Source organism: Leptosomus discolor, chromosome 1, assembly GCF_034619465.1.
Source record: "Leptosomus discolor isolate bLepDis1 chromosome 1, bLepDis1.hap2, whole genome shotgun sequence".
In the NCBI taxonomy this organism is placed as follows: domain Eukaryota; kingdom Metazoa; phylum Chordata; class Aves; order Leptosomiformes; family Leptosomidae; genus Leptosomus; species Leptosomus discolor.
Window position 1 is genome coordinate 181,244,354 of NC_141391.1, and position 19,531 is coordinate 181,263,884.

The 19,531-nt window shown below is 43.5% G+C and overlaps 1 protein-coding gene across 1 annotated transcript in view; it reads right to left on the minus strand.

Moving 5' to 3' along the window:
• Positions 1–19,531, minus strand: part of MSRB3 (methionine sulfoxide reductase B3) — an 86,385-nt gene that overhangs the window by 58,673 nt on the left and 8,181 nt on the right. The window contains exon 2 of the mRNA XM_086472144.1: positions 7,686–7,812. Coding sequence (XP_086328270.1) covers positions 7,686–7,761 — 76 coding nt within the window. The 5' untranslated portion in view covers positions 7,762–7,812. The remainder of the gene's footprint in view (positions 1–7,685; positions 7,813–19,531) is intronic.

Here is a 19,531-nt window from a genome sequence, read left to right on the forward strand (position 1 = left end):
AGCTGAATTTAATAAGAGTGCTTTATGCTACCTTTTGCAATTAAAATATTTCAGTAAGCCATCAAAATAAGTTTATTCACACGGCTTTAATAAAGGTTTAACCCTGCAGCAGAAACAATTAAAAAGCCAGCATTTGCCAGCAGTTACCACAGTGGTGTGTACCTTACTGTGGCATTCAGGGCTGCTGCTAAATCCTCCTGCTTCTTCCTCCACACAGTGATGTGTGGCCTGTGAAATGAGCACAGCATTTCAAGAGCCAAGGTGCCGCAGTCTATACTTGGGATGGGCGTGGAGGAAAGGAGCGCATTGGGGGAGGTCTTTCTTCTCCTCCAATTCCCCACAACAGCCAAGATCTAACCCCTGCAAAACTCGGTCTGTCTCCAACCGTGCAGGAACCCTTTCAGCGAAGACGCAAGCAGGCACAGCCTGCTCCGTGGCCTTTCATCCCACATCTTCAAGCACTCAGGGATGTACCCAGTGTGAGGACAGGAACAGCTGGAACATGCTGTCCTCCAGCTGTTGCTCTGCTATGGCCACCATGGAAAACACTGTAGCCCCCTCCCTTCTGAACTTGCTTCAGGACTAAAGGTAGAGAAACAGCCAAAAAAGTTAGCAACTGCCAACTTCTTTCCCTAGTGGGCCTTCCGGACTTCCCTATGTTTCTGTAAAATTCAGCCATGCTTTATGAGTCAGGAAGACGGGGTCAAGCTCTACAAAAGGGCTTTAAGAGGACTCAGGCGAGCCCTTCCCTGTTCTGCTCCTTGGGACTCCTTGACCTGGGCCAGAGCATTGATCAGGGGGTTCTTACCTGCGGTGCACAAAGCTGCCAGCACCAGACCTCGGCTGCCAGCAGCTACCGTCCCACAGGAACCTCTCCTCCAGCTGGAGCAGGGGGCACCTTTGTACCCCAGCCATGTGCGCTTTCCCAACACAGCTTCTTTCGAAGGAAATCAGGAGGTCATAGAATCATAGAACCACAGAATGCATGGGGCTGGAAGGGACCCCCAAAGGTCATCTAGTCCAACCCCCCTGCAGTAAGCAGAAACATCTTTAGCTGGATCAGGTTGCCCAGAGCCCCATCAAGGCTGATCCTGAATGTCTCCAGGGATGGGGCCTCCACCACCTCTCTGGGCAAACAGTTCCAGTGCTTTACCACCCTTATGGTAAAGAACTTCTTCCTAATATCCAATCTAAATCTACCTGTTTCTAGTTTAAAACCATTGCCCCTCATCCTATCGCTACGTGCCTTGTAAACAGTCCCTCCCCACCTCTCCTGTAGGCCCCTCTCAACTACTGGTAAGCCGCTATAATGTCCCCCTGGAGTCTTCTCCAGGCTGAACAACCCCAACTCTCTCAGCCTGTCTTCATTGGGGAGGTGCTCCAGCCCCCTGATCATTTTCATGGCCCTCCTCCGCTCGAGCAGGTCCATGTCTTTCTTGTATTGAGGGCTCCAGAGATGGACGCAGCACTGCAGGTGGGGTCTCACCAGAGCAGAGTAGAGGGGCAGAATCACCTCTCGATCTGCTGGCCACGCTTCTCTTGATATGATTGGCCTTCTGGGTTGCAAGCACACATTGTTGGCTCATATCCAGCTTTTCATCCACCAGTACCCCCTAGTCCTTCTTGGCAGGGCTGCTCCCTATCACATCATGCCCCAGCTTGTATTGATTATGAGCATCGCCCCAGCCCAGGTGCAGGATCTTGCACTTGGCCTTGTTGAACCTCAGGAGATTCACACGGGCCCACCTCTCCAGCTTGTTCAGCTCCCTTTGGATGGCAACTCGTCCCTCAGGTGTGTCGACTGCACCACTCAGCTTGGTGTCATCTGCAAACTTGCTGAGGGTGCGCTTGATCCTACATGTTTAGCCGGTAACTAAGAACAAACATGTTCTGCTCCTTAGCCACCTCAGGGACACAATTCCTCTCGACTCATTCCCTCTCAAATCACAATCTGTGCTGTAGCAACCTGTGGTGAACCTAGCAGCTAGGTTATGGTAATGTTTGTGTTCCTGGCACCTGACTCCCAGTCCACACTCTAAACCCGTTCAATGTACCACCAAATTCCAAGCTCATACATCCTGTAACTGCCCCCCTGGATCATCTCCTCCATCACTTCCCAACATACTCTTACTGACTTTAGGGTTCACATTCCCATCTAGCACCTTCTTCTTGCTTCCTCTCCCTCAGCTTAGGGATATATGAAATCTCCTTCCTTTTTCTGTGCTGTCACCTCTCCTTTACATCACATTCTCCTCTGCAACCTTCATCATGTACTCCTCAGAGAAAGGCAAAGCAAGCCAGGGGTTGCTTTTAATTGGAAGGAAAAAAGTGAAGGCAGTCCTTAAAGGACTTTCTCAGACCTCCTGTTATAAACAGACAGTCCAATGACTAAAGAAGTAGCTTTTCATGGGAAACTTTAAAACACAGAAACACTGCTAGTGCTGAAACTTCATCTTTTCCATACCCACCTAAGCAGAAAACACAGTACGCCTGAGCTGCAGAGGGCACAGGAATGGAATGCAGGAAATTTATGAGCTCCCAGAATTAAAACATTCCTGCAAGAAGGGTAGAAATGGCTTGTGGTGGGTCCTTTATGGGAGCAGGAACGGAATGCAAATGACCTTAAGAGATCTGACAGGGAACACATAAAGGAACTGGCTCTGTGCATGGTCTGGGAGCACAAGAAACGTCTCACCATCCCCGTGCTACTCAGCGCCAGAGTCACTGAGGAGCCTCCACCCAGACAAGGCAGGGACAAGCACCTTCTGTCTATCAAGCAGATGAAGGAGACTGCAAAACTCCGCCAGAACAAGGAGTTAAGAAGGGGGAAAAAACAGGGTATGAACAAAAAGAGTACATTAACAAAAGGGTTTCTAGTCTTGTGATCCCAAGTTTTGCAAGCACCAGGCACAATAACAATATTACTCCCAACGAGATACCTGCAAATAAATTTAATTCTAAACTGTATTAAATAGGACATTCTAGACTGAATACTATCGTACAAAAGAAACATTTGTAAATACAGAATAACATCCAATACACTCCCATTAAGACAGCTATATACAAAGGTAACTTTTAAAACCCATTTTCAAGCCATTCCAAAAATATGGTAACACTATGCTCTATTATGATAATACAGCGTTCGATCGTATGGCTAGGAGGTGAACATACAGACAGACATTTATATAATACTGACACATGAGCAGCCTCACATGCTATTTACTATTGTGCTCGCATAGTGCTTGTTTTGTAATTTGTAAGACTGTATTTTAAGTTTAAAAATCTATTTTTGTTCCAAATTGTTATTTGCGCTTTTTTTTTTTTTTTTTAATTAATCTTCATAGAAATTAGTTTTAATTTTTGCTCCCCAACCAGTTCTGGGGAACAAGTACATCCAGCTGAGATCTTGTATGACATCTTTAAATCCAGAGCACATTTTTATGTTCAAGATATAAACCCCAGAAAATAGGGATTTATAATGAAAACACTGACAGGCATTTAACCATAGCCATACTGGTCGGTTTTGCTATACAACATATCAGTCTTACTTTTATTTTCTTTCAGACCATGTGAACAGACATCTGTAATAGTACATCTTCTTTGGTGATACACCGTACGGAGAGCTATGGGAAAGTTACACATTATGGAAATTAGATCTCTGAACATAGAAACATATAATATGAAATGCTTAGACATACTTAAGTCACACAAAGTTTGACAGCAACTACTGCACTTTGAACACATGAGACTAAGGTCTTTTCTAGCCTTTTCATTGTTAAAGTCTGATCTGGCAAACACTGTGCACACAGATAATTTCACTGACATGAGCAGTTTGGAAGTTCAGAGGGACAAATTCATATGAATGACTCATGTATGTAACTGTTTGCAAGATCTGCTCCCAAAAGTAATCCGTTATGTTAACAGATTACTAGTAAAAATCCAATTTTGAGAGCCAGTAATTTTCTGTTCACTAACTATTCACTTCAATTTTACGAAAACACATTATACTGAAACTCGGAATTAACGAAGATTTAATAAAACAAGTTATGAGAAACTATACCACAGATATTTACTTAATAAAGACTTACACCATATGCCCAGCACCATCTTCATACAGATGTATTGTAGTTTAATCTAATCCTAGAAAAGTATGGTTTCCAACTGGTAGTTATTTTAGTAATTAAGCACTTCACAACAATTTAATATTATCTAGACTTTATTATTTCATACAGAAAAAAACCCACACCTAAGTCTACCCCTGTAATTTCTTCATCATTACTTTTACTTAATTTTAAAGCACCATAATTTTCTTTCATCTACAGGAGAGGAAAAGCCAAATTATCTCATGCAAAAAAAGTGATGTAAGCAGCACAACATTCAAAGTGTTAAAGAAATAAAGAATTTTTAAAAATAAATGAGAACCCATAATAATTAAAAGACACAGCAAAGCAAAAATAAGCTATTTTTTTACTTTATAGCTTGGTGGTCTGCTACAGAAAACATATGTACATGGAATCTGCGTAATCATTACTTGTATCAGTTACTTGTTGGTATGCACTAAAGTGGCTGAAGTAGTTTTTACATTAAAAGTTTTGGGTGGTTTTGTTGTGGTTTGGGTTTTTGGTTGGTTTTGTTTTTTTTTTTTAAAGATTTAATTTCTGTGAACTAAATCCTAGCAGGTGCTGAGTGTGTGCTACATTTCCAAAGAAATTTAGAGCATTCAGCTCCCACAAAGCGGGCTCAAGGAGCGACATTTCTACATCACGGGACAGACACAACAGAGCTGGCATCATCACTGGCAATGAAGAAACCTTGAACCAAGGTGAAGGCAGTTTGCACACCAGCACAGATTGATGTGATTTTTCCCAATGCTCACGCTTTTCTTAAGCTACTTGTAAATGTTCGTACTTCATGTATGGCTGACTCCTAAATAGGAAAGGTTTTCCTGCGGTGCGAGGCGTGCAGAACAGCATCGGCTTAGTGCCACCTGCCGGGACTGCCTGCCCGCATTCCGGCTCCACCGTGTCAGCTCCAAAACATGCTAGGGGGCAACCCTGCACTCGGTGTGCACACATTGAAACGTTTAGTCCTAACTTCAGACAAAAAAATATTTTAAAAAATACAATTTGGAAGAATAGATCCGCACTCCAGGTGCTAACATACATATGGAAAAAGAGCAAGTAAAAACACTTCACTAGCACAACTCATCCAGTGGAACTCGCACGTGCTTACAACACAGTGTTTCAAAGAAGAGACAGAAGGTCATCCCTACTCTAAGATACTTCCTAACATTACTTCATTCATTTAACTTTTGGAAAACAAAAAAATCCACTTATTTCTGATCTAGAACTATAACTTCACATTAAATATAAAGTAAATATTGCATTGTATTACTTTGTTCCTTACAGGAAGGACAGAGATACCATTCCAAGCAGAGAAATGGAAATGATACCTTCATTTAAGTCCTCATCCTGAAAATATTTAACTGCACGGAGTTTAAACCTGTGTTTCAATGCCCAATTTACAGCTATGCTGGCACTTTGCTCCCTTACGCTGAGCAGGTGAGGCTCCCAGGTTAGAAAGTCTCCTTCTGTATGGAATTTGCCACTGAATTAGAATACCAAACTCCACACCATTCCAGACTCGGGGTGCAAGCAGCATGGCGGTAGAGTTGCAGGGCTGCAATTCGCACAGAACTGGGTGGTGGGAAAAGCACTAACTCGAGGTATGACAAAAAACTCATGAGAACTCGAGGTGTTTTCTGTATATTCAAAAGTTAAAGTCACAGCGCACTGTGGCATTGAAGCAGATGTTGGTTCTAGATCCTATTCCCAAGTTTAATCTGATACATGCCACACCTTTTACTTGAAACCCCCTCAATACATCACACACAAAGAACCAAACCAAAGGCAGGACAAGCCTACGTTAATTTATAAGCATCTGGGGAATTTACATTACTCTTAAAACATGTGAGATATGTGATTGTGTATTATTCCACTGTTAGCAGATTAATTTGGGTTTATTATATACAAATATCTATCTATCTATCTATAAAAAAGCCAGTCAGTGGAACTCACTCTATTAACGTTTGCACAGTTATGCATCAAAGGGACAGCAATAAACAGTAGTGTTACGAGCTTTTTATTCCAAAATGTGACTACTCGATTATGACAGAAAAACGATTTGCCAAAACAGCTAATGTAATGCTTTTCAAACAGGTATGCAACAGCAAAACCTCCCACAGGCCGTGTTTCTAGCTGACCAACTTTGAGATCTCCTTTTCAAAGTAGGAACAAAATGCTCCACAAAGACTGAGTGCCCCCATTTTAAGGTAGTCACCAGCAATGTAAGCACACATCAAAAGGTGCACAGTGAGGGCTAAGGAAATTTGCCTACCCTATATTTTTAGGATTTTAAATCTGGCTCGGCAGCAAATATAACAGGAAACCAAGGTCAGGCTGACACAATGTGGGCTATTCTCTCTCTTCCTCAATATGTGTTTGTAGCTCCTATCCAGGTTAATGGGAGTCCTGTGCACATGTGGGGGGAAACAGAACACAAATGCTGCAAAAATTGGACTCAGATTTAGTTCAAATAAAGTGTAATCAGCTTCAGAAAAATCCATCAGCTTGAAAACTGATGTCTTATCACCGAAAAAATCTTTAAAACATCACCTCCATATGCTTGTTAAGTCCAGCTCTGGGAAAAAGTGCTTGTAACATTTTGCGCCCTTATGAACCAGTTGTGAGTGCAGTACAAACACCCAAGCTGGTTCTTTTTTGATGCTTCAAACACTGATCAGCCAGGATTGTATCTTTTTTGCTTGGGTGTCAAGAAAATTCCTAGTAACATTCAAAATTAGCTCAGTGCAGCCTTTACATTCTCCCACAAAACCATGCACACTGACATTCTTATGCAGACATGACAGATACTGTTCCTGTTTAAGTCAAACACTAAATACTGAGGTTCAAGGTTTTCATGATATAACCAATTCACGGAGATGAGGTCTTACGGCACCCTTCACAGACCTAACAGCTGAACCTGGACCTTGCATGAAAAGTGCAGCTGCATCTGGGCATGAAATTGCGTGTTTCCATTTATTTATTTAAAGAAGTGTCACATAACTAAAGAATATGCTGTCAGAGGAATGAAAGAACTAAGTTTTAAATTCTGCACACTTTTTGTACATACTTTTCAGTGCTACATATTTGATTTATGGTGAAAACGTAAAAAGGGGCACATGGAGTGTAACTATAGTATACAGCTAAAGATTTTGGAAAATATTTTTAAGTCCTATGATTTGATAGCAATCAATATGTGAAATTCTTTTATGCATCTTTTAAAAATACATAAATAGCATTTAATAAATTATTTTCAGTTTAATTCCACTGGTTTTGCCAAGAATGAGGAAAATAATATAAAATTTAAGAGACAATATGTTGGACAAGGAAGTCAAGACAGCATTCCAAGCATCCTAAAATCTTGGAGTCTCAGATACGAAAACCCTCACTTAAGCCAGTGACTTTTACCAAAAAAAAAAAAAAAAAAAGGCAAACAAACTTCTGGTTCAAAGGAAAATTTAAATAAACCAGAGTAACCCATAGCACATCGTTTCCTGCAGCAGAGACACCCATTCCTAAAAGGGCCTTCATTACACATGACACAACAAGCAGCACCCATTCAACCTGAGGGAAGCCCACAGGCTCGCAGGGCCACTGGCTGGCTCTTTGTCACCAAATGCAGCAGGTTGAATGCAGACATCACTGTGATATCCTCACCAACAAAACCAGAGGCAAAGAACAGGGGCAAGAGCTGAGTAGGGAAGAAAAAGAAAAAAAAAAAAAAAAGAAAAAAAACAGATGAGAACAAATTAAAACATCAAAAATGTCAAGATACATTCACAGAAAAAACAATGCTTACAGTTTTATGAGACCACCACATGGCAGCACAATTCTAAATGCACTTTTCTTAGTACGTTTAGCCCACTTCTGACACACACCCCCAACATTTTTATATCTATTACATAGTATGCAGTGAAAACAACTTTCCATGCTACCAAGTGAGAGGGAAGGAGCATTTTTATAGGGGGCATTCACAACGGCTACTTTAGATAGCCAACTGAGAGCAACTCAGGGTAGCAACCTGCGTGGGTCACAAGAGCAGACGTATTAAGGGAGAAACTCAGGACCTCAGCTAGATAGCAGGAACCCTGCTCTGAACACCCAGGAATGCCGGGAAGATCAAACATGCAGGCTTTTTCTATTTATTTTATTTAAGACAAAATCACACTCCGCAACTGAACAGTGAACGCTGGAAACCAGTCATTGCTAAAAATTGTTCTTTTGATGACTTGTTTGAGGAACGTGACATTTCATTGCAATAAACTTTCCAGATATCTTAAAACCACGACCTCTTTTCGAAGGCAGGAAATCATTCGCATTGTAAACTGTCCACGAGATATATTTAAACAATCTTCCGGCCAGTTTAAATATAGCAAATGGAGAGATGGCAGTCGCGAGGTTTTATTTCAGAAGGATTTAACGCACGAATACGAACAGTTTCATTTACCCTGCGATGGGAAAGAGGGAGCGCAGCTGCCTCATGGCCCAGCCATTCCCAGCCGCAGCTCCCCTCACATTATGCGACACCGGGGACCTGAGCCAGACCCCACCGAAGTCAGTAACGGGCTCTGGTGGGAGTGAGATCAGGCCCCGGGTGGCCACCGAGGGGCGGGGCACGGCCCCCAGGCTCCCCCCAGGTGCTCTCGTTGTTTCGCCTGCGGCAGCACAAGGGTGCGGGGTCCGGCAGCGGCCCAGAGCCGGGGACGGCCCCGGGCACCCCCCGGCCGGGAGCGCCGACGGCGCTCCCACCCGCAAGAACAAGCGCACAGCACCCGTAGTGCATCTGACGGAAACCTGACGTCACATGCCTGAACTCGGACTTAAAACCGACACGTCCCTGTGCTGCTGAACGCCGTGTGAGCGGTGCGAAGGGCCAGGGACCTGCCCGCAGCCGCGCCACGAGCTCGCAGCTCCCCCGCCGCCGCCCTACCCCCTGGCGGCGGGCAGCGCAGGCCGCACCGCCCCGCCGGCGGGACCGCCCCCCCCCGCCGGCCCTCAGAGCCCCGCCGGCGGGAAGCGCCACCCCCCGCCTCCAACAAATCCCCGCTCCGCCAGCAGCGGCACCGGGCGCCCCCCGCCGGCGGGCGGCCCGCACCGGCCTCGCCCGCGCACGGCGGCGCCGCCTGGCGGCCCCAACCCGGCACCGCCGGGCCTCCGCCGTTAAGCGGCGGCTGGGCGGCCGCCCGGTGCGCCCGGCCGCCGTTACACCTGGGCCACGGCCCGCCCGTGGTTCCCGCGGGGCTTCGTGAGCGCCTGGCTCGGCCAAAACCCTCGGCAGCGTGACCTTCTGGAGCGGTTGTTCCAGACCCACAGTACCGGTAGCCATTTTGGAGGTCAGCGTGCCGACGGGCTGACAGATCCCCACACGGCGAGGCCTTTACCGACCCTGCCTACGTGACCTCTCACACGTCTTTATGAAGGTCCCCACCGCAGTCTGACACGGGCACCCGACGAGCACGGCCTACAGGCGAAGGGCCACGTCATGTCACTTTCCCCTTGTACAGTCCCTCAGCCCAACAGACCCACACGCTCCTCCGTGGTCCTGGATCAACCTCCCAGACCAACACCGCTTCCCTGCTCTCTGCCAGGGCCGTAACTCCCTGAAGTGTAAACAGTTTAAAGGAAATTATTTGAAATTCCCGAGGATTATAAAATAGATCCTGACCTCTTGAAAATGTCAAGTATTTCAGTGCTCACCAAAATGTTATTTAGTCTCAAGTATTCATAAAGACTCAGAGGATATATAAGTCCTGAAAGCCCAATAAAATATAACTGAGCATTCATGGAAGTACTTTATTGCAGTTAACATATTTTATTCTTCTATTGCTGACATTTTGATCGCTATTTTTATTTACTCTCTCTGTTACAGCAATGCCCAGTAGCTTCAAGTACCTCCTGGTGCTAGGTACTGTACGCACACAAACAAAGCCCCCGCTGTGGGGAAGCTTATAGACCACCGTAAGAACTGCTTGTAAAGAATCAGTAAGGAGAAAAGCAAAGTCAAACTCGTTACAATTAACATTTGGTAGAGAGGTGCTTCAGCCCTGTCTGCCAGTGCCACAGGTACAGAGAACAGGCTGAGGGAGAATGACGGTAACGCTGTTGGGGCAGGTTAAGATCTTTCCTCTGCAATTTCTGCAGCGGATGCAAGCTTGGCCATAGCCTTCAACTGGTTTGGGAACTGGGTTTGTGTCTCAGATTTATTAAACAAGAGCAGGCAGAGCACGACAAGAAACATGGGAAGAAAACACCACCCTGGAAATACCTCCGCGGGTGGTTTAAACTCCTGTGCTGTGCACACTCGGACCTCTCCAGGTTAAGCAAAGACCCCACACTGGTGCTGGAAGCACTTGCCTCAGCCCCGAGGGGACTGAGCCATGCCAGCACAGCACCCCACCTCACCAGCACCGGGGCCGAGTGGCCTGGGGACAATGCATGCTAAGGCAGCTGTCACATGCTGGAGCCATGGCGAGTACTGCAGCGTTGCACTCCCACCACGCAGACGCATCACGCACCCTGCCTGTATGACAGCACTGCAACGTGCCACTGTTCTGGCGGGACAGGTGCTCCATGAAGAGGTCAAAGCAAAACTCGCAACGCAGGGAAGGACAGGATGCTTTAAACAACACTTCTTATCTTTGTTGTTTGGTGGGTTGGTTTGGTTGGGGTTTTTTTAAAACACGTGCTGCTTGCTGCACTGCCTGCAACACCCAGGAAACCGCTGGCTCCTCCACAGTTGTCCCGTGGTGTCACCAGACCCCTTGGAGCCCCTTCACTTCACTTTGCTCTTTAAATGGGCCAGCATGGATCTTTCATCTGTCTGGCTCTCATCAGATGGATGCTATACTCAGAGATAGCTTGTAAATCTTATAAATATAGATCACACAGAGATAGCAGTAACTATGTCGTTAGGTGGGATTCAGGAGCCTTTTGCTAGGACGACAGATGTGGTAACTCCAGAAAAGCCTTCCTTTCAGGATGTTGATACCCTAACGATATATGTTAAAGTACTGCCAGCTTGCAAGAGCGTCTATATTGTCAATTGCAAACATTCAGAAATCACAAATTTGGCCCCAGAATAAACATGACTTATTAAAAAGTAACATAGGGGGTCTGACAATTTGTCCTTCGGAAATTAAGAACTTTGTACATATTCAGGTTATGTTTTCTCAACCCCTGTCTGCAATTAGAGACATTTCTTTGGGGGAGGGACAACTTGAAAGATTAAATTCTGATATAATCACACCTTGCTTTTAAGAGCTGTAAGGGAAACATCAAGGATCTCAGGAGCTGATAACACTACTGGTTTAAGTTTTTCCATATTCAGTCTTTTTCCTGATAACTCAGGTCCAGAATTCCTAAAATTACATGAGAATCCCAGCCCTCACACAAAAATGTGTATTTTTAGCCCTTTAAAAGTAAATTTAAAAAAAATAACACAAATTCTGAAGGGAACAATTGTTCCTTTTCTTGCCCCAATAACGAGACCTTAATAGTGTGAGGCTTCTACTTTTTTTGCAATTTCCCCCAAGTCTCTGGCCTCATTTGGAGGGCAGGAAACAATTAGAGATAGGTACACGCTGGCCAGAGAGCCAGGCTCTTGAGTCAGGAATTTCTATGTCACTAGAAAAAGCAAAGAGCAAAAATATTGCCACACGGGAGAAACCCAAACAACCAGAAGTTAGAAGACAGTAAAGGCCTGTGAGTCTGCTATACGCAACTTAACAGTTTAATTTTAATCAATATTTATTTTGTTAAGTTTCTCCAGTCCAGCAATAAGTTCAAACAGTTGTTTTGCAAAGGTTCTCTTTATTTTGACATAAATCAAACTATACCAAATGTTTCACTGATAAAGCTTAGCGGAATATTTAATATATATATTTATTCCAGCCTTAGCGTTTGGAATTTTTTTAATTACTATTTGGCTTTTGCTCACCTAAAGCTGCTGCCAGACAGACTCAGCAGACAGAACAGAGCAACCACAAGGCAGCGCAGGAAGAAGCACACCCTAGAGAGAACCACATGAGCAAATATTTCAGTATATCACGGATTTCTGTGTCTAACCGTTATTTACTCCCTCATCATTTTCTTTTAACGCATTCTCTACTAATGCCAAAGCCCGCGGTCCCTCCTGCTCCCTGCAGCGCACTTGGTAGTTTTTAGGGACTTTACTGTTTGCGGTAAATGTCTTCGGTTTGTCACGGCACGTGCTCAGGTGGGAGTGAAGGCAATGTTTAATAGCTTATAAGGAGACGTTTAGTGGGGTCTGATCCCTGTTTAGTGGGGTCTGATCCAATAACCATCACCAAGCTGCCAGCTGTGGCAGCAGACTGGAGCACAGGAAAACTTTTCAGCAGGGGGATGAGGACTGCCGGTTTTTATCAGAGAAAGGAGAAGGGAAGAGTTCCAGTTCTCCTTTCCGATCCAAGAAGAGCTCTGACCCTGAAACTAGCACCCTTTGCAGCACACAAAGTATTCTCCTCGTACACACAGATGTCAGGACCTGGGCTAACCACCCTTTCTGTCCTGGCCTCCCAACAGCCTGCGAGAACAACAAGGCGGCAGCCTTCAGCCCACAAAAAAACCCACACATTCTGTGAATATGCTTTGTAATTCTCCCGTTTGTGCTTTGTAATTCTATTTTTAGACAATTGCATGCTTCACTGCATTGTACTCTATTTGAAGCATTCCGCACAAAATTGTAAAGGTAATTGACAAAACCTTTGGAAATTCATCTTTAAAGACACATTTTAGGCTTTGGATTTTCATGTGCTTGTACATCCATTGATAATACAAACCAGGTGCCTTCACAAGTTCATGATTTGCTATTAAAATACCTTGCAAAACTCACTGTCTGATGAGAGTAAAATACTTTAATTATTAATATGCAGCAAAACATCATAAAGATAATTATAAATATAGGCTTCTCAAAGGCTTGTTGAAGAGGCATAAAACATTATAAAAGAAACTAATTGCGTTAGCCTTGCAAGTCTACAAAAGTACTGTAGCATTTAACTTGCATGCTTGTCTGCATGTACTTTTTTTCCCTGTCATACTATACTAGCTTCTCAGTTACAGCCACAGAAATCAGAAGTATTAGACCTGAATTCCCACTTCACTTTTAACGCTTTCAATTAAAGCATGCTCTCTGTAGCTGTTTGTGCTGGAATGTGCAAACCGAGTGGCAATCCAGTCTACTTTAGGAAGTTTACATCGTGCCCTGATAAAAAGAGGTAATTACTGCCATACCTCATAATAGTTGAGTGGAAAACCAGGAAACATCAAACTTTAAACTTGAAGTTAGTACTACCATTAGACAGGAGCCTAACAGTGAAGTTCAAAAGCTTTTTGCTTTCTTGAATTTTAGACAATCTTTTATGCTGGATTTTGTTCTTAAACCCTTCCTGCAGCAACTGAGTGTATTTATCATAGAAACTTAGACAGAACGCAGTCTAACATGTAAGAGCTTTTCAAATACCAGTGTGGCTAACATGCACTTTAGGATACTGTCAGATCCAGCTAGAGATGTTTTAATGGCCCTTACTTACAGGCATGATCATTTGCGGAAGAAACAGAAAAGTCCTTAACTGAGGAGTACATTCCGTGTTCCACAATGCAAACTACAGCGGCTGTCCCCGCACCTGCAGAGCCAGCAGGGCTGGACGTGGGCACATGCCTGCCTGGGCACGCACCGTGGCTGCGAAGATCGAGGGGTGCAGGAGGCTCTCCTCAGCCCCACGGCTTCCTCACGGTACCCACAGGCCAGCCCTCTTTCTCCCGTGAAATGGGGTAATATGGCCCAGTCTATTAATGTTACTGATGTATCTTTTCCATATTCTAGCTGGGAAGCTTCAGTAGCAGTATCTTCTATATTCATCATTTTAACAGCTGGAGTAGGGGGGGAGGAAGAAGAAAAGTCTGAAGGTTGAGATCAGACAAAGAAATAGAAGAAAGAAGGAAAAGAAGATGAGGAAGGATCAGGCAGCATGGAAGCGCTGCTCTCCCTACAGCAGGAACGTATATTCTCACCTGCTCACTCCGAGTCCCACTCTGTGATACACAGTCACAAGCAAAGCCTTAGGGACTAACCACCGCCATATTCCGTCCTTAGGCTGCGTGTAAGTTTCCCACTGAGGTGAATCAGAGATTTTTTTAGGAGTGCAGCCTTTAGTCTGAGCTTTATTACCCAGACTCTGCTCCCTTACCTAAGAGAGATGAGATTCCCACAACAGATTTTAGATTACTGTGCAGGCTAAACCCATTATCTTTACAATAAAATAACCATTAAAATCTTGGAAAATAAACTAGATTCTGAAACCTTTGCACAAAATTCAGGATAATTTCACTGATTTCAATTGTTGAGAAAAAAAATATGCTAAGTAAGGAGGTAGGGCTCCACATGTCTGTGAGTTTGAAGTTATATTAGAATCGTTATCCAGAATAGAAAAATTATTTAAAGAAAAACACTACACCTGAGCAGAGAGCAAAGAGCTATATTTAATTTCATTTAATTCCAAATTGAGCTAACATTCTCTCTAGCATCAGCTGACAAAGATGGGAACCTCACAATCCTCTACAGGAATCCCCCTTTTTGTATGCTGAACTGGCTGCTGCATTGCTTCCCCTCTCCAGCTAGTGAAAAACCAGTTTGGCAACAAAGAGGCTGGTGTGCTGGTGTAACTAAAGCCCAGAGGTGTGTCCAGGGACCAAATTAATACGGCCTGAGATGTGAAAGGATAATCAAAACAAAGGGAGTTTTTGAAGGTTGTACCCTCCCGAAAAGCGAGAAGGGGAAACGCACACTAATGCCTCCCTGTTCTGCAACTGCTCCCACGGAGAAGAGAACTGCAAGGCTCAATTCTCCTTATTTTACTACCTGCCATTTGCACGCAGCAGGGCAGTGGTACTGGTCCCCTGTGAACAGCCAAAGGACATGGCCTTGCACAGTGGGGATGAAGAGGACATCCGTGCCACACCGAGTACAAGGGGAGGAGGCAGTTAATTAATTCTTCTTTGAGTAATACAAAAGTTAAGAGGGTCCTTGCTCAAGGGACTTGTGCTTGGTCTTTAGGGAGGGGTATAAAATGGAAGGAGATTTCATTACTGTAGAGACAAGACACTGCAAGCCTTGTGGGCAACGGATGAAACGGGAAGAGAAAAGTGGAACTGCAGAGAGACAAGAAAAAGCAGAGAGACCCCAAGGAGAGGAAGAGACTGGACAAGCAAGGAGTCCCCCAGCCTCGGACGAAAGAGGGTCCTTGGCTAGGGGCAGAAACCAGCGAGTCTCTGAGCCTTGAGTGCTCACCCATCTGTCATTTGCAGATTGTTTCCCAATAGTTACGACTGGCAATACTTCTCAAAGGAGAGTAAATATAAGTCAACTGGGATTTCCCCCCCATCCACTCCTGCTCCTCCCAGAACTGATGCACTAAAATAGCGCTGAGCTGCACTTTCATTTTCCCTGACTTGGCAGCCTGCCAACACACAGCACATTCCTTTTACGGCAGTGAGTTTATAACTACAACGGTCATAAACTATTCTTAAATGGGTCTTTTCTGAGAATCACGATCCTTTCAACATCTTGAAAAATATCTAATCTTTTCCATTCCAGGCAGTCCTCTCCAGCACAGTGGTAAAGATGTAATTGCTTCTGGTGCTCAGATGATGAGATACAAGTGTTCTGGAAATAACCTTTTAATTTAACAATTCCTACTGGCAAGCCCGAAAGCTTCTTGCATTGCTCACCAATAAAGAATTCATTTTCAGTACTAAAAGCAAAAACAAAGTTTAAAAATGTCTGGGTTGCTGCTATGGATAGAGCTATCCAAGGGATACCTTAGCAGTAAAGACATAATACCTGTTTTTACTATCAGGTCGATTTGAGTAGGTATGCTCTCCCTCTCCACCAATATTTGCCTGGTCAAGCTTACCAACATGGCACACCTAAAAGCTTTCTATTCTCCCTATTTTCAACTCGGGACAAATCCCACGCATCATTTACCAGAAGGTAAAATACAACTCGCTTTTTTTAGCAGTGAACAGAAGCCCTTCAACAGGAATTTCTATTCTGCTTTTCTGAAAGAACTTCCTACTAGTTTTCACTTCTCAAAGAAAATAAAAAGACTAATTTTGAAGATTAAACGAATACATCATTTGGAATTGGAGTTCTTTTAAATGATATTACACACTGCTCCGTAACTCAGCAGACTTCTTTCTTGGCTTACAAAGCTTATTTGCCTGGGTAATGATACACAACAGGTATGTGATATGAGCCATTTCTCTTAAGTAGACTACCTCATAAAAATGAAGCAAACAGAAAGCCCCAGCTGAGAACTGGTATGACTTAACACAACTTCCAACCTAAAACATCAGAAAGTACAGTCTTTGAACACAGCATTGTCTCATTCTTTCCTAAAATGAGATGAGCGAAAACCCTCCCGACAGTAGTTTGCCGAGCGTGTGCTCCTGTCCCGCACAGCACAGGTGTGAAGGAAGCTGCCACTTCTGCTGCACAGAGGAACTGAATTCTGAAATATCACTGATGAGTTAAATTTGATGACCCTGTTTCAGGAGGCACTGTAGAAATGATACTTACTAGTCCACTGAAGGAGACAAGGTCCCTGAACACATCAGAGCTAAAACCAGTTGTGATTTCAGCTGTGGTTTTGGCCTCCGATTTAAAGAGCCTCTCAGAGCAAAATCTGTCTCAGGGAATAAAAAAAACCCAAAGAAACAATGCTCCCTGCCACAGCAGCAAACTAAAGCATCCGCAATGCAGGATCAGATGCCATGGGGTTATTACACTGTATATAGGAAATTAACAAAAATAATCAGTAAGTCTATGACCAGCAGATTTTAAAGACATTTAAAACTTTTAATTGAAAAAGTGGTTGGTGCTAATATCTGTCTGCGTGTATAGGCACATAATGTGCCTATAAATGCCACGCACCCTAAAAGAAAAATTAACTTCTCGTGCAAAAGACACATATAGACCCACATCCTACCTAAACATCAGCCTGCGTCATTTCATTCGGCGTTCAATTCTTCAGCACAAACCATTCAAGCTAGATTACCTCCCCGTATTTTTATAATTCACTACATAAGAAAATACAATTTTTAGATCAGACTGTGAACCAGACCTGAGTATCATCTCATATTTTGTAAAAAAGCTTGTAAGTAAAGCACAGGATTTATAAAATGTAGTTATATCTGTTAGCTAGCATAACCGCATTTCAGACCAAGTCGGTTGTTTCTTTTTTATCATCCCAGCTACTAGAAAAGCATTTCGATTTAAAAACATCATAGCTGCCAATCTCTCCCCAGCAGTCTCCCTTACATGGAAATTTTCTACGTGGCTTTCTCTAAAAACCAATACCGCTCATCACCACATAGAGGAGCCATCTCCCTTTCATAAAATTAGATACTACACAGTCTCCCGAGTTATCCTTCAAGCAACATCCTTCAAATAACATCCTCAGCACACAAAAGTCTACGCATATGTCAACAGAATAAAAGCACTCTTTAAAAATGTACCTTTGATCACCCAGATTGTGTCATGATGGTATGCAGAGCAGCCTTATGAATATACAAGAAAACCTCAGCCTTTCATCCAAAAATAGTTTAAAAAAAAATAGCACAAAGAAATTCTGATACTGCACAAAAAAGCATAAAAGAATGGCTCGCACACTGTAACAGCGACATTAACCATCCTAAAACCAAAGAACATTTATGCAATTGAAAAAAAAAAACAAACCAAATAAAAGAACAGCTAATCCATACCAAAATAAAATTCCACCAAGTAAAACAGTAACTCGTAAGTCTTCCCTGGTCAGAGATGTACTTTTATTTTTATGAACAGCAGTGAGAAGACACTAATAAGGAAAGAGTATATATCTTTGTACTTTAAATCTTCTTTGAACTTACAGTACAATCAAATAATAATGAATGTCAATGACTGAAAAGTTAGAGAGCAAAGAACACTACTTATGTCCTAACAGCAATAGATTTGATTCAAATATAAAGATTATTTGATTATAAACCACTGCGCAAGGTGGACATTTATTTATTTAAATTTCTGTGACACCATTTTCTTAAAACAAATTTTCACATGCTTAGGCTATCATTAACTACGTTGATAAGCAAAAAATATATAACGTCACAGGAAATTTTCTGCCACTGTTTAATAACCAGGATTATACATACATCTACCTGTACTTAAGTAATTACAGGGATAAAAACATTTATTCAGGACTCTTCTTCCTTCTTACAAGAGAGAAAGTCCAAAGACAAACTTTTTTTCAATGAAAAATGTTACTTGGAATCTGTGTGAGCTGAATTCCGATTTTCATTCCAGTGCAGTTTAAAAATGCACAAACATAGTAGTTTACTTTTTAATTAGCTAAATATATTTATACTGGATGTGCAGCACAAGCATCTGCACCTCTAGGCATCCTAAAGCTACTTTTCAATTAATGAACAAAAGAAGTATTAATTCTAGCTAAATACATTACTTTAAAACCTGCTTTGATTATTTCCCTTCTCTTTAATTCTCTCTCAAGCATCCAGAATGCAAACGTGTCTCTTCCACGTCTTTTAATTGACTGAAAATACTTATTAAACATCACGGGTTTTTTTTCAATCCACATTTCTCAACCCTAAATGCACTCAAAAGACAAAAATAGTCATCCTATACCCACCAGCTGGACTTGCAGCCAACAGTAGCCTTGCAAAGCCTTTCTGCACAGCGAAAAGTACTTACCTTTAGGAAAGAAAAAAGAAAAACAAAACAAACCCAAAACATAAAATACTTCCTCCTGCTCTCAGAGCGAGCATACGACAGGGCTAATACTGGAGGTATCTCCAGGGTCAGCTCCCGTGGCCTCGGCCGTGAGCCACCTGCGGGCAGGGGTGATGCCGCCTGCCTCCTGGCACCGGGGCTGGCAGCAGCCCCGCACGGAGCTCCCCCCGGGACGCAGAGGCCGGGGCTGCCCTGGCTCACCGGGCAGGCTCACTGCTCAGTTCAGCTCCTCTCGTTTGGAGGGTCACAGGGGCAACAATGCAGCCACCAAGTTCGTTCTCCTCTTCCCTCAGCCTTTTGCTAGTTTCAAGGCTTCGTAGTTCAGCTTCCCATCTGGATCAATATTCTAAGATAAATTTGGATGTTTTCTTTGCGCAATCTATTCTTACAAGTGACATCTGTTCCACTTCCTTCAGCAGAGGCAGCAGCAGGCACCCACAGGCAGCCCCCTCCTGCCGAAGCGTGCTGTCAGGAACTTTATTAAGCCTTGCCCCAAAATGCAGTTTGTTTCTGTCCTACTTGCACTCATGCTCCAAAAAACGAAATCCTACACCTAAAACATTGGGAGTCCCTCTTTCCCCTCTGGGTCCTGACATTTCACACCACTTTCACT